Source organism: Chanodichthys erythropterus, chromosome 9 (genome assembly GCF_024489055.1).
Source record: "Chanodichthys erythropterus isolate Z2021 chromosome 9, ASM2448905v1, whole genome shotgun sequence".
Taxonomy (NCBI): domain Eukaryota; kingdom Metazoa; phylum Chordata; class Actinopteri; order Cypriniformes; family Xenocyprididae; genus Chanodichthys; species Chanodichthys erythropterus.
Window position 1 is genome coordinate 24,356,783 of NC_090229.1, and position 13,153 is coordinate 24,369,935.

Sequence of the window (13,153 nt, forward strand, 5' to 3'; positions counted from 1 at the left end):
CTAGTAGCCCCACAGTGTTATGCTAAAACTTGCTTTGGCATACCTCCCTGGAACAAATATCACAATACCATTTCACTAGCAAGGGGAAACTTCATAATCAGACTTCATAATCATAATCAATGCATCTTCTCTCGTATATTTGTGATCACAGAACTGCACAAAACAACATAATTAGTGCTTTTAGTCCAAAAGTGTGCACAATTTGAAAAATGCTGATAAATTCTCTCGTTTGTCACATTTCTCACAAAGGAATAATCATTTCCATAAATTTTTCACTAAATTATAAGATCTGAGGAGGTTTGAGCGATCTCTTCTGTCTCACTATATTGTTATCCTTCCAGCCAGAGAAACAGAGGGAGATCAATAAAAGAAAACTGGAGTTATGATGTAATTTATGACAAATTCAGATGCAGTGCCAAAAATGGATATCAGGTAGTCCGGTATCAACAGAGGCACAGGGAAGAGACAAGACATATGAACTCTTTTCATGGCCCCCAGAATATTTTGTTGTATGAATATCTGAACATACAATATATTAAAAGAAAGAACAGAGCCTTTGCTTTAAATCCTTTTTACCTTTCATTCTAACTTCATGCATTTTTTTATCAAAACTTGAATGTGAAAAAATTTCATAAAAAAAAAAGAAAAAAGCAACATTTTAAACATTGATCGAGTAGATTGCTTCCATCAACACCCCCAAAGCTTGCACAGTCCTTCATGTCTTTGTGGGTTTGACATTTCATTTGGTAACATTTTGATTTATGTGAATAAAAAAAAACGTACGTTCCTAAGCAATCTTCTATCACTTGTTTCTGCTTTTGCTTTTGGACATAGAAATTCTGCAATATTTCAGAAGATGTGTAATTCCTTCATTCTCTCAGTTACTTGTACATTCACATACTAAAATTCACTTATTCATTCACCCACATACCTGCTCACCCTCTGATTCATTCAGTCACTCATTCATTCACTGACTGTTTCATTCAACCCCTCATTCACTTGCTGATTGATTTATTCAACCACTTATTCACTCACTTACTGATTCATTCAACCACTCATTCATTCACTGACTGATTCATTCAACGCCTCATTCACTTACTGATTGATTCATTCAGTCACTCACTCATTGTCACTGACAGATTCATTCAACCCCTCATTCACTTGCTGATTGATTCATTCAACCACTCATTCACTCATTGACTGATTCATTCAGTCACTCACTCATTGTCACTGACAGATTCATTCAACCCCTCATTCACTTGCTGATTGATTCATTCAACCACTCATTCACTCATTGACTGATTCATTCAGTCTCTCATTCACTCACTGACTGATTCATTCAACCACTCATTCACTTGCTGATTGATTCATTCAGTCACTCACTCACTCATTCACTCACTGACTGATTCATTCAACCACTCATTCACTTGCTGATTGATTCATTCAGTCACTCACTCACTCATTCACTCACTGACTGATTCATTCAACCACTCATTCACTTGCTGATTGATTCAGTCACTCACTCACTCACTCATTCACTCACTGACTGATTCATTCAACCACTCATTCACTTGCTGATTGATTCATTCAGTCACTCATTCACTCACTGACTGATTCATTCAACCACTCATTCACTTGCTGATTGATTCATTCAGTCACTCACTCACTCACTCATTCACTCACTGACTGATTCATTCAACCACTCATTCACTTGCTGATTGATTCATTCAGTCACTCATTCACTCACTGATGGTTTCATTCAACCCCTAATTCATTTGCTGATTGATTTATTCAACCACTCATTCACTAACTGACTGATTCATGCAGACATTCATTCACTCACTGACTGATTCATGCAGACACTCATTCACTCACTGACTGATTAATTTAACCCCCCATTCACTTGCTGATTGATTCATTCAGTCACTCACTCATTCATTCACTTACTGGCGGTTTCATTCAACCCCTCATTCATTTGCTGATTGATTCATTCAACCACTCATTCACTCACTGACTGATTCATTCAACCACTCATTCGCTTGCTGATTGATTCATTCAATCACTCATTCACTCACTGACTGATTCACTCATTCACTCACTGAATGATTCATTCAACCACTCATTCACTCATTGAGTGATTAATTCAATCACTCATTGACTGATTTATTAAATCACTCATTCACTCTCTGACTGATTCATTCAACCACTTATTCACTTGCTGACTGATTCATTCAACCATTCATTCACTCACTGACTGATTCATTCTGCCACTCATTCGTTCACCTACTTATTCAATCATTGGTTCACTGAACCACTCATTGATTCATTCATTCACTTACTCATTCATTGGCTCAATCACTTATTCTCTCTCTTCTTCTTGTTCGCCTTCATTTCTCCAGTCTTTCTCTGAATGTGTCTTTCAGTTGGTCTGACGTCCCCCTCTGTCTTTATTTCCTCTCCCTCTCTCACGCTTTCTCAGATGAATCGTTATAATATATAGCAGATGGTCTGGCTGAAGTGATCCTGTTGTAGCTAACTGCTGCGGATTGTGTGGCCTCCTCCTTTTCTCCCTCTCCATATCTTTCTCTTTCTTTCCCTCTGCCACTCTTTTGCTCTGAAAGCCTGAAAACATAACCTTTAAACTGTTAGTTCTGCCTTGTCGTGTTACTCTTACCATTATATTCTTAGACCGCTCTCATATTATGATTTACAGCGAACAAATCCTCCAAGCTTGTGTTTTCTTCAACATTTTGATAGAAATACCATTAAGCTCTTAAAATGTCCCCACACGATCACCTGAGCACGTTCCACTGGATATTTAGCCTTGACTGTATCCAGGTTTTAGCATTCCACAGAGATTTCAACCATTTCCTAGCTTTTTCCAGAGATCCGGAGATCGTCCGTCAACTGGCTGACCCCCTGAGCACCTCACTGGGTTTCTCCTCACACCACGCTCAGCTCCTATGCAGATGTTTTACAGCCTCAGTCTCATCTACTTCAGCCGAGTCTTACCAATATGTATTAAGACACATGGATGCACATATTTAACTTTCAAAATTAGCTCTCTCTCAAGGGGTTTCTTAAAGTGCTTCTCATTACGTTTTTACCTTCAGTACTTTCATATCATTCAGTAGCTGTCTATTTTGAAACCATTATTTGGCTAGAGTTTGAAGAGTGTAAGGAATAATTGACAACAGGCCATTGACTTATTAGAAAATAATGCACACCCAAGGTTGTAATGTAGCCACGACTTGAAGCACAGGTTCATTCAATAACAAAACACTGCTGTGTGTTGCTTGTAGGCACACAACACTTCTGCTGTGGCTTTTGTTTTAACTATTATTTTGTTGCAAATAGAGCAAACAATACTGTTTAAAATTTACTTCACTTAAAGCTGCAGTCCGTAACTTTTTTAAGTTCAAAATTTACAAAATTTATTTATACTGAGCGAGTGCATCATTAATTTGATTGGATGTCATGTATTTGACCTTTTACGGCACTATCATTTTTTCTTTTCTTTTTTTTTACACTAGAGGCGGCATTTTGACTGTTAGCAATACATGTTTTAATGTTATTTATATATATTTTAATGTTATTTTATATATAAGGTGAAGTAGAATTAATTGAACGGCAAAACTCATGTTTCTCATTGGCCATTATCAAAAGTAGCCAAGAATAAAGCAATTACAATAGCATATACTGTTCCAAATTTAGCTATGTGGCTTGAGCCTTATTTGTGATATTGTGAGAATCAGATTGAAGTTTGTGGTTAGCACTTGCACTCCAACACAGCTCCATGGTGCTTATTTGGGTAACACTAGTTCAAATCTGGCTTGTCACATTACCTTTTCCGGTCTCAAGTTTTCGATGGAACACATCTTTGCATTTCCATTGACTTTTCAAGTGCATTAGTCTTTGTATTCTCCGTGTACAGAAGCAGCTGCTTTAAATTACAGCCCAGCCTGTCCATAAGCGAATGTAATTACAGAGCCTGTGAATAGAATGGGAGAGACCAAAAACCTACATTTACTTTTCAACATTTATCTTCTGTGTTAATCTTGGACTACGCAACTGTATTTTTAAATTTAGCTCAGCCAGGCTTTATTTAGATTGAGCAATTCTTTAAATATGCCCCAATGCAGTGCCATTAACCAGCATACCTCAGGAAACCAGCGGCAGCGTGTTTCATATGGTGTGTAACTGGGTTTGGTCTCAATCAGAGAGAATGTGTGAGGAGATGTTTAGCAGGCGATTCTTAGCATGTGTGTGTGTGTGTGTGTGTGTGTGTGTGTGTGTGTGTGTGTGTGTGTGTGTGTGTGTGTGTGTGTGTGTGTGTGTGTGTGTGTGTGTGTGTGTGTGTGTGTGTGTGTGTGTGTGTGTTTGTGTGTGTGTGTGAGAGAGAGAGAGAGAGAGAGAAGGAGACATGCAAACTGAAATGCAAACCTATCTTATGGTTTCGGAAAACTTGGAATATAATGTAAGATGTTTGAACTGCTTTTATGGTGCTTTTTGACATTTTTGAGAAAACAGAAAATTGCTCATTTAACACTTGTAGTGCTCAGGTTTTCCTTCAGTTAGTCACTGGGTTAGTCATCAAGGCAGGCATCAGGGGTACTGTCCCAGCAGTATGGAAACAAAACTCCCACTCTATCGTACTGACGGCCTTTCAGATAGACACTCTGACCTATTGATGTTTTGAGGTAAAGTTATAAATTGTGAAGATACATAGGCTATGTTATATGTTATGACAGATGAGAAACCCATACTTCTCATATTTAAAGCCAAAATGTTACGACACAGTGGCTGATGTAGGATTGAAGTCAAATTAATCAAATCAAATTCATCAATTAAGTTCATTTGAGTGCAAGAAAATGTCAGCAAGACTTCTAAAATCACTGTGCAATGAGAACTTGAGAACTTATTAAAAAAAGAAATTAATATGAATTAATTAATATTATATTAATATCAATATAAAAAAGAAATTCATATTTTTATTCAGCAAGGATGCATTAAAAAGATCAAAAGTGACATTTAGAATGTTACAAAAGATTTCTGTTTCAAATAAAAGCTGTTCTTTTGAGCTTTCTATTCATCAAATAATCCAGAAAAAAATCCTTTATCGCAGATTCCACAAAAAATGTACAGACCCAAAGCTTTTGAACGGTTGTCTATATGTAAGCAATAAGGTACGAGAGGCTGTGCTGTATCTTCAGCCATGACTTATTCATGATATAGCACTAGCCTCAAGTACCTTTTTGCTTTTATACAATGGTTACCACATAATACAAATATTAAAACCAGAAATATGTATCAATGCAACTTGAAGTAAACTTTTTCTAAAAGCCTTCCTTCTGCTGGAAAAAATAGTCCCTGACAGTGAACAGCAACAGAAGTTACTCGTCCTCTGGATTTGTTTGTTTGTATGGACTGATTTACTGTGCTCTGACCTCTGCCTTTGATTTTAGATTGTGCTACAAATAAAACTGCATTTGGATCTTTTACTGTTGTTGCTCAGTGCTTGCAACAACCAGCACCAGCAAATCATAACACTAGCACTGTCAGTCAGGCAAAACCCCCTTAACTGTTAAAAGAACAAGATAATACATCAGACATTTAAACAGATTTTTATTATGAACATAGGACTGATCTGAAGGAAAATGCTAAATCTGAATGCAGGTAATAAACTCGCTCACTGGATCTCTTTCTCACAATACTCTTCTACATAATACACTAAGCTTCAATGAACAATATCAATTGAGAATAAGCAGTTTATGTTTGCCAAGGGTATTGTGTAGTGATACATAGAACCATTGGGTGAAGCGGTTATAGCCATGTTATATCGTGAATAAAACACAGCTATTGACCAATCAGAATGAAGGACGGGAACTAACCGTTTATATATATATATATATATATATATATATATATATATATATATATATATATATATATATATATATATATATATATATATATATATATATATATATTTTTTTTTTTTAATCAATTTATTTTAATTACTTTTAACTATTATTATTATTATTATTATTATTATTATTATTATTATTATGTTATAATAATGGCAAGCCAAGCCTTTGCCATGTTGTAATGTTACAGCCAGCACATCTGTGCCCTCTCCACCCTCAAATGGTCCCCAACAAACAGTGACACGGATGGAGATCACTCACCCGGGTGTGAAGTGTGAGGAAGTTTGGCACCCACGTGAAGCTTTCAGGGAAACTTTGAAAAAGACCCAAATAGAGCAAAGCCATGAGGTTGTTTTATATTAACCTCTGGCACAATCTGGTGGTAGAGATTTCATATTTTGACAGAGGAGATGAGAGTCAGGCTAAATAAGAAACCATTTTACTCAATTGTTGTGACTTTTGGTGATTTAGTAAAATTTTAACCATATTAAATCAAATCCACAGGGCTCAACCCAGCTTACATGCTTTACTATCCTTGATCGTTGTCCAGAACCGTCAATTTGATCCAGAATGTTGATCCATATTCACGTTATTGTCATTCTCCACATTCCTCTGAATGACAATACAGAGGCTTGCATATGCTTGGAATTACATATGTTGTCCAATCAGGAGAGAGACTGAAGCAGCAGTTGGCAGAGTTGATGGTGTAAACCATTCCATCAGCATGACAGGGATGAGTGTTTTCTGCTTAATTATGAACACATGCCACTCAGGCTCTCTGAATAGACCTGATGTGTGATTACACAACCTGCTGCCATCTGATAGGCTAGTGAGAATGATGTCATAGCAGCTGCCAAATACCCCAGGCACCCCCCAAAATCAAAGGTTACGTAACATCTAGCCAACGTTTAACCCCTACTATGAGTTTTACCACTGCAATTCTTTGTGGCTATAAAACTTATAACTCAAGGACTCATTCCAAACCTGTACAAGCTTGTGGCTCGTTTATCATAAAAAACCTCTACTTAATCACCTACCTGTGTTCTTGTGTGCATTTCAAGTGTAATTTCATTCTCTCTGTGTCTTTGAATACATTAGAAAGGGAGCTCCTCCAATACTGCGTGCTCTTTTGCAAGTCCTTTGTTGTTAATAAAGTGTTGGAGTGCTTTCACGCTTCTCTGGCAAGTGCTGAGTGCTGCGGGGCAGGGGGGAGCCGCAAACACCAAGCCAACCCCATCTGTGTTCATTTGACTTGAGAGAGAGAGAGAGAGACTTACTTATGGAGCTGTAAAAATTACCTGCTTTTTTTAGTAATGAGATTTTGGCCAAGAGTGAGAGAGAGTAGGATGACAATAGAAACTCAAGCGAATGAAAGTGAGAAACTTTGGGGAGTGCAGAGAAGAACCACACCCATACCCGCTCCTCTCTTTTTACTCTCGGTATGGCTCAGATTTTCTATCCAATCTAGCTCTAGACTTTTGAATTGTAGTATATTGTATTCTGACCCAAAACCAACCAATTGAACTGGAAAAGGCAACCTGACATACACGAAGATCACAGTTTTTCTGTTTTTACATGTAATTTATTTCAAATAGATAGTATTGGGTATTGGGGGGGGGATCTATTTTTTTTCTCACATGGCTGTACAGAAATGTGAGGGGAAAAAAATGTGGAAAATGTGTGTAAACTTTGATATGATGTTAATATAGCAACGTACTTGAAATCAAAATCAGCTACATCCTTGAATCTCAAAATCAGCTACATCCTTTAAAGCATACTGATAACCACCATAATAATACATCAACAAAACAAAAATATTAGATATGTAGAGATACTAAACTTCTCCACCGATACCAATACCCGATTAGAGTGATTTCTGCCGATACCGATAGTCTGGGCTTTCTGCCTTTTATACCTGTTTTTAAATTAATGATAATTTCATTATCATTCATAATTAATCATTATATTTTTAATTATCATATTTTGAAAGAAATGCAAATAAAACTTTTATGCTCTCCATTTCATCAACTTGTTTTCATTAACTGGTGTCTGTTATAAACACATTACTCAAATTACACACATTAACTAGATCCTGAAGATTAAATTCATATTTCTTAACCTTATGAATGTTATTAATTCATATAATTACTGTTAATATTGAACATCAAACTGGTTTCTTGGCATTTTCTTTACAGAAAGCACAAATTAAGTGCATTTTTCTGCCCTCTTTTGATTGACAGGATATATCGGTCCTGATTTTCGGTTGTAAACTATTGGCTAATAGTGTAAAAATTTGCTTTTATTGGCCGATATATCGGTGCATCTCTAAAAAATATTCTATTTAAATAATTTAATTTCAAGTACATGGTGCAATGGTGTCATGAAGGAACTTCTGTGAGCATCCATTTACTTTTTTAAACTGTAAATTAAAAGGATTTTTAGGCTTATATTTTCAATTACAAAAAGCCTACAAAAAATGAATACATCATTTTGACAATATTTTAATATAAAAGTCATATCTTTATTTAAATTGCATTTCTCCAAATAACAGTTTTTAATATGTAATTTTTACATTTTATAATTTTCTTGTTAAAAATTAAGATTGATAACATTTTTAGAACTTAAAACATCATTCACTTTATTTATAATCTGTTTTCATTTGATTCGCTTAACAAAAAATAGTGGAAAGTGTGGGCAAAATGAATTCAATTTCAATCACAAACATTTCCCTCTCTGAAACTCACTGTCATCCTTACACCATTTATTCCAGCCATACAATTAATGCAAAATTAGGGTACGATAACATGACAATGTTGTTCTAAAAACGGAAACATTTTTCCTTTGCATTTTTCACGTACAGACAACAACATGGACAAAACGATCCCTGTTCACACAGATCTACGAAAATGACTAAAAATACTGTATTCTGCATGCCAGGCCAGTAGTTGGCGATGTCACTTTGTAAAGAAACATTATGCATCTATAGACTGAACACATAATATGCATGTGATTGATGTTACAGTTTTCACAAATGTGTGTTGTTGTAAACTTGCACTTTGAAAAAATTTGTTTTTCAGGACACCAAAATGCTGTTGTCGAGTAAATGAATGGCTAAAACGCCTTATGTTTTTAGTTGAAAATGGTGTTGTGTAAACGACCACTTAAAAAAAAAGAAAAAGAAAAATGAATCACCAGGTTTGTGTCTCCTAACGCCCATGCAATCATTTAGATGTTAATGATCTGTTTTGTTTCCCTTTAGGCTGGAACACAACAAAAACTGTGGCACTTTCATTTAAACCACCATTTCATTAGTTAAACCATCTTTTATAAATGAATAAACAGGCTTGGTTAACCTCACTTCAAAGCCATGTGCGGATAAGGGAGGATTTGAAAAATGCTACAAACTGTTCATTCTGACCAAATAATTTGTTGTGACTGTTAAGTCAGTAATGGGAAGCATTGGCTATCATTTAACTTGTCACCCTGAGTGTTCCTCAGTGCTTTTTATCTGCTGTCAAACGCAGCCACAACTGGATCACATTTTGAAAGTCCTTCTAATCCTCTCGTTTATTTCCTCTCTTAAATAATCACCACTTTGACTGGTTGATATACTAGAGGTAGTTTCCGAGTCATTTCCGAACATCCTTCATCCTCTCTACTAGCTATTTTCTGTTCCTGTCTGGAATATGGGTCTGTTTTTTACTCTGTTCGGATTCCTTATAGTGTGTCATGGATATTCTGTCAGACTGACTATTGAGAGGAGATGCAAAGCGTTCTTGTTTCTGAGCGTATGTATTTATTTAAAGGGAATGTGCATGTATGTGTGCACATTTTTAAATATTTAGTGATATTGGCCTCTAATCTCTTGATGTGAGAGACTGTAGTTGTATGTTGATCACCACTGATACTGTAACACTTGTCTCAAACCTCTTGTGTGACAGAGTGAACCTGGATGACACTAAAGGTGCAGTCAACTTTACCATTTCTCAGCAAAATTTTGCTCGGCGCTAATGTAACCGCACCTTAAGAAGGAATCTACTGTGATAGGACATAATAGCTGTGATGTTTCATTCTTAATTTTGCTGGTTTCTTATCTTTCAGAGTAAAGAACAGCAGCTCCTGGCCTTAAACCAAAGTAATAAAGTGTTCCTGTATTGCGCTTTCCTGGACTACAGGTGGGTCTCACAGCTTCAGGTGCTTCGTTATGCACACAAATGTTTCATATTAAACAATTATTTGTTTGTTTTTTGCTAGAATGTAACCAAATATTCATATTGGCCTTAAAGACCCGGAAAAATAAATCCAAGGGAAATGTATACATTTATAGGGGGAAAAAACTAGTGACCGGCATTTTGAAATGCCATTTTTCTTAACTGATATGGTGTTAATATACTAACTTACTATTAACAATATTTAATTTAAATAGTAACTATTTAAATAATATTTGAAATCAAGTGTTATTGTCCACTTACTGTTTTTTTTTTTTTATTGTGAATTATATGTTTTTTTTGTATTTTACTAACTTTTTATAGTACTTTAATGTAAGTTCTCATTTTTATAATTTAGTTAACAGCTTTACTGTAGTATTTTTACATTTCTGTTAAAATGATTAAGATTGCAATGTAGGACTCATGTTTACATTTTTAGACCTTTTAAGGATGTCCCAACTTTCATCTTCAATCTCACTGTCCAGAGATATTTATGCAGTCCTTCCTGTATATTCTCTCTCTTCCATCTATCTCTCTCTTGCTGTCATTTTAATGTGTCTCATTTCACATTTCCTGTTAAAGCTTATCTGGAAGTGCTTTAATATATCAATATGAGTGTCTTGTATTTATATCCCACTGTTATCCTTTACACACTTAAGGGCTTGAAATACTCTTGGTTACGTTTATGACATTTAGCACATCCACATCATGATATCCAGCATTTTAAACATTTTCATTTCATGAATAGAATTGTCAGTATTGTAATTGATCTTGCAGTCTAAATATTTCAGCCTTTCTTCCAGTTCATCATTCAAAAAAGTCTGTTAGAAATCACGAAAGTCTGTTGTTGATAAAAAGCAATTTTATACCATAATAGCTATACCCGAAAAATCACTTAAGGCAAAGTTATGGAGCCAATTTTAGGATCATGTGAAAAATGTGAATAATTTGAAATAGAGCATGTTTGATTTGGAGTGAGATCCCTTCCTCCCTTGTCTTCTCTCTCTCTCATTCTTTCTAATGCTTGTTCGTGCTTTCTCCCATGTAGGTATTTAATAAATGACTGCATCTGGAGTGATGAAGCTGGAATATTTTCTCTAACTGAGATTAATGGGATCTTATGTTAGTTTTGATTTATTTTAGATCAGATTTGATTAATAACTCTCCAGTAATTCCATTAACACTGGACAAGGGTGTGAATGCATATGGTTTCAATATTAACAAGGAATAACTCCAGTAACTGTAATGCTCAATTAAACCTGTATAATATAATATGCGTGTGTGTTTGTTTCAGCTCCAAGGAAGGTGTGTGGTCCAATGAGGGGTGTGTGAGATCTGACGGTAACCTGTCCTTCTCCATTTGCTTGTGTAACCATCTGACAAACTTCGCCATCCTTATGCAAGTGGTTCCCATGGAGGTGAGGCACTCTCAATGTCACTCAATGTCTGCTGCCAGTTTAATTTTGTGCTAGATGAATTACCATCCATCTTGCTTACTTTGGAAAAACATTAGGTTGATTCAAATTATTCAAGATCTTTACAGCTCTTTTTGTGTTTTACATACTAACATAACATTATAATGTGTTTTTTTAAAATACAATTTATTATTGCAAAATTCTTTTGAGAATGTGTTTCTCACATTGTCATAAACAAAGTTTGACGTTATGTCTTAAAGGGATAGTTCACCCAAAAAAAAAAAAAAAAAATTACTATGGTAGTCAATGGGGGGCGAGATCTGTTACAAATATTCTTCCAAATATCTTCCTTTGTGTTCAGCAGAACAAATTAATTTACACAGGTTTGGAACAACAAATTTTCATTTTTGTGTGAACTATCCCTTTAAGTAGGGGGAAACGTTATGTCTTCGGTAGAAACAGGTTAGACACACAGGTTTTTCAATTAATCTGCTAAGAAGAAATGCTATAAATACAGATATGAATAAATAATAAATATCAATACTTTTTAATTTTCTCCATTCCACTGGGCTTCTACTGTACTTTCTTTTTTGAATGCAAGAACGCATTCTGTCTGAACAGCCCCTTTTAGATGAAAGCATGCATTTCATCTCTGCTGTTATTTCTAATTTGGTTTTAAGGTCTTTGCACACTGAGTCCAAAATTTTCGTATGTCATTTTGCGTATTCGTCATCCTAAAAATTTGTCAGAAACTTTGCAAACTGAATCCAATGCATATTAATTAGCCTAATCCATTGCGAAAAAATTTGCAAAAAAAAAAAAAAATGGAGTCTTCAAGTGAAGATGATTTTTTTGTCCTCTCTCTTCTTAAAAAGAGAAAAAGAAAGAGGAAATATTGGGTCCATCCAGTCCTAAGATTGCATGGAGAGAGGAAGGAGAGTTCCACCTCTTTATCAAAGAGTGCGGGATTATTCTGAGTGATTCCAATTTATCTTCAGAATGACAGTGGCTCAGTTTGATACTTTGCTAGCAATACTGGAGCCACATATTAAAAAGAAGACATCCAATATATATGCATTCTGCTCTTTGTTTGTCATACAGTGCTTTGTGCTGTGAGACAAAGTGTATCAACTTGTCAGACACCATTATGGATTTTGGTGTTCGCTTGTACGGTGGCTCTGAATTGTCAAAACACCTCTCAAAATGCTTGCTAAGGATGTGATAAACACAGAAAATTGAACCTGATCTGAATTTTTTTATGACGGACGAAAGTTTCAGAGGCAGTGTCTGGACGTGATTAACCGAAGTAAGGTCGTATTTGTTTTGCGAAAATTTTGGATGAGAATTTCAGACTCATACCCTTACTGCAAACAAGACTACTGAATCCTGCTTTACAGATATAAGCACATGCAGTACCAGCAAAATCTGTAACGTCTGTATCTGACTACCAAAGTCTTGTCTAAGCTGATTTCCAGAAATATGCACATGTAGTACAAAACTGGCCGTGGGCCCTGATGTTAGTGCAACTTCTCAAGATACCTTGATTGAGCATTTAGGTCATATCCCAGCAGGGATCTTTGACAACACCAAGGCACTGCGATGA

The 13,153-nt window shown here is 35.6% G+C and overlaps 1 protein-coding gene across 3 annotated transcripts in view; it reads left to right on the forward strand.

The window, feature by feature from the left end:
- The window catches only part of adgrd1 (adhesion G protein-coupled receptor D1), a 77,553-nt gene that overhangs the window by 42,793 nt on the left and 21,607 nt on the right, over window positions 1-13,153 (forward strand). For all 3 annotated transcript variants that reach the window (XM_067395108.1, XM_067395106.1, XM_067395107.1), the window contains 2 exons: window positions 10,029-10,102; window positions 11,430-11,553. In XM_067395108.1, the coding sequence (XP_067251209.1) occupies window positions 10,029-10,102; window positions 11,430-11,553 (198 nt within the window). The remainder of the gene's footprint in view (window positions 1-10,028; window positions 10,103-11,429; window positions 11,554-13,153) is intronic.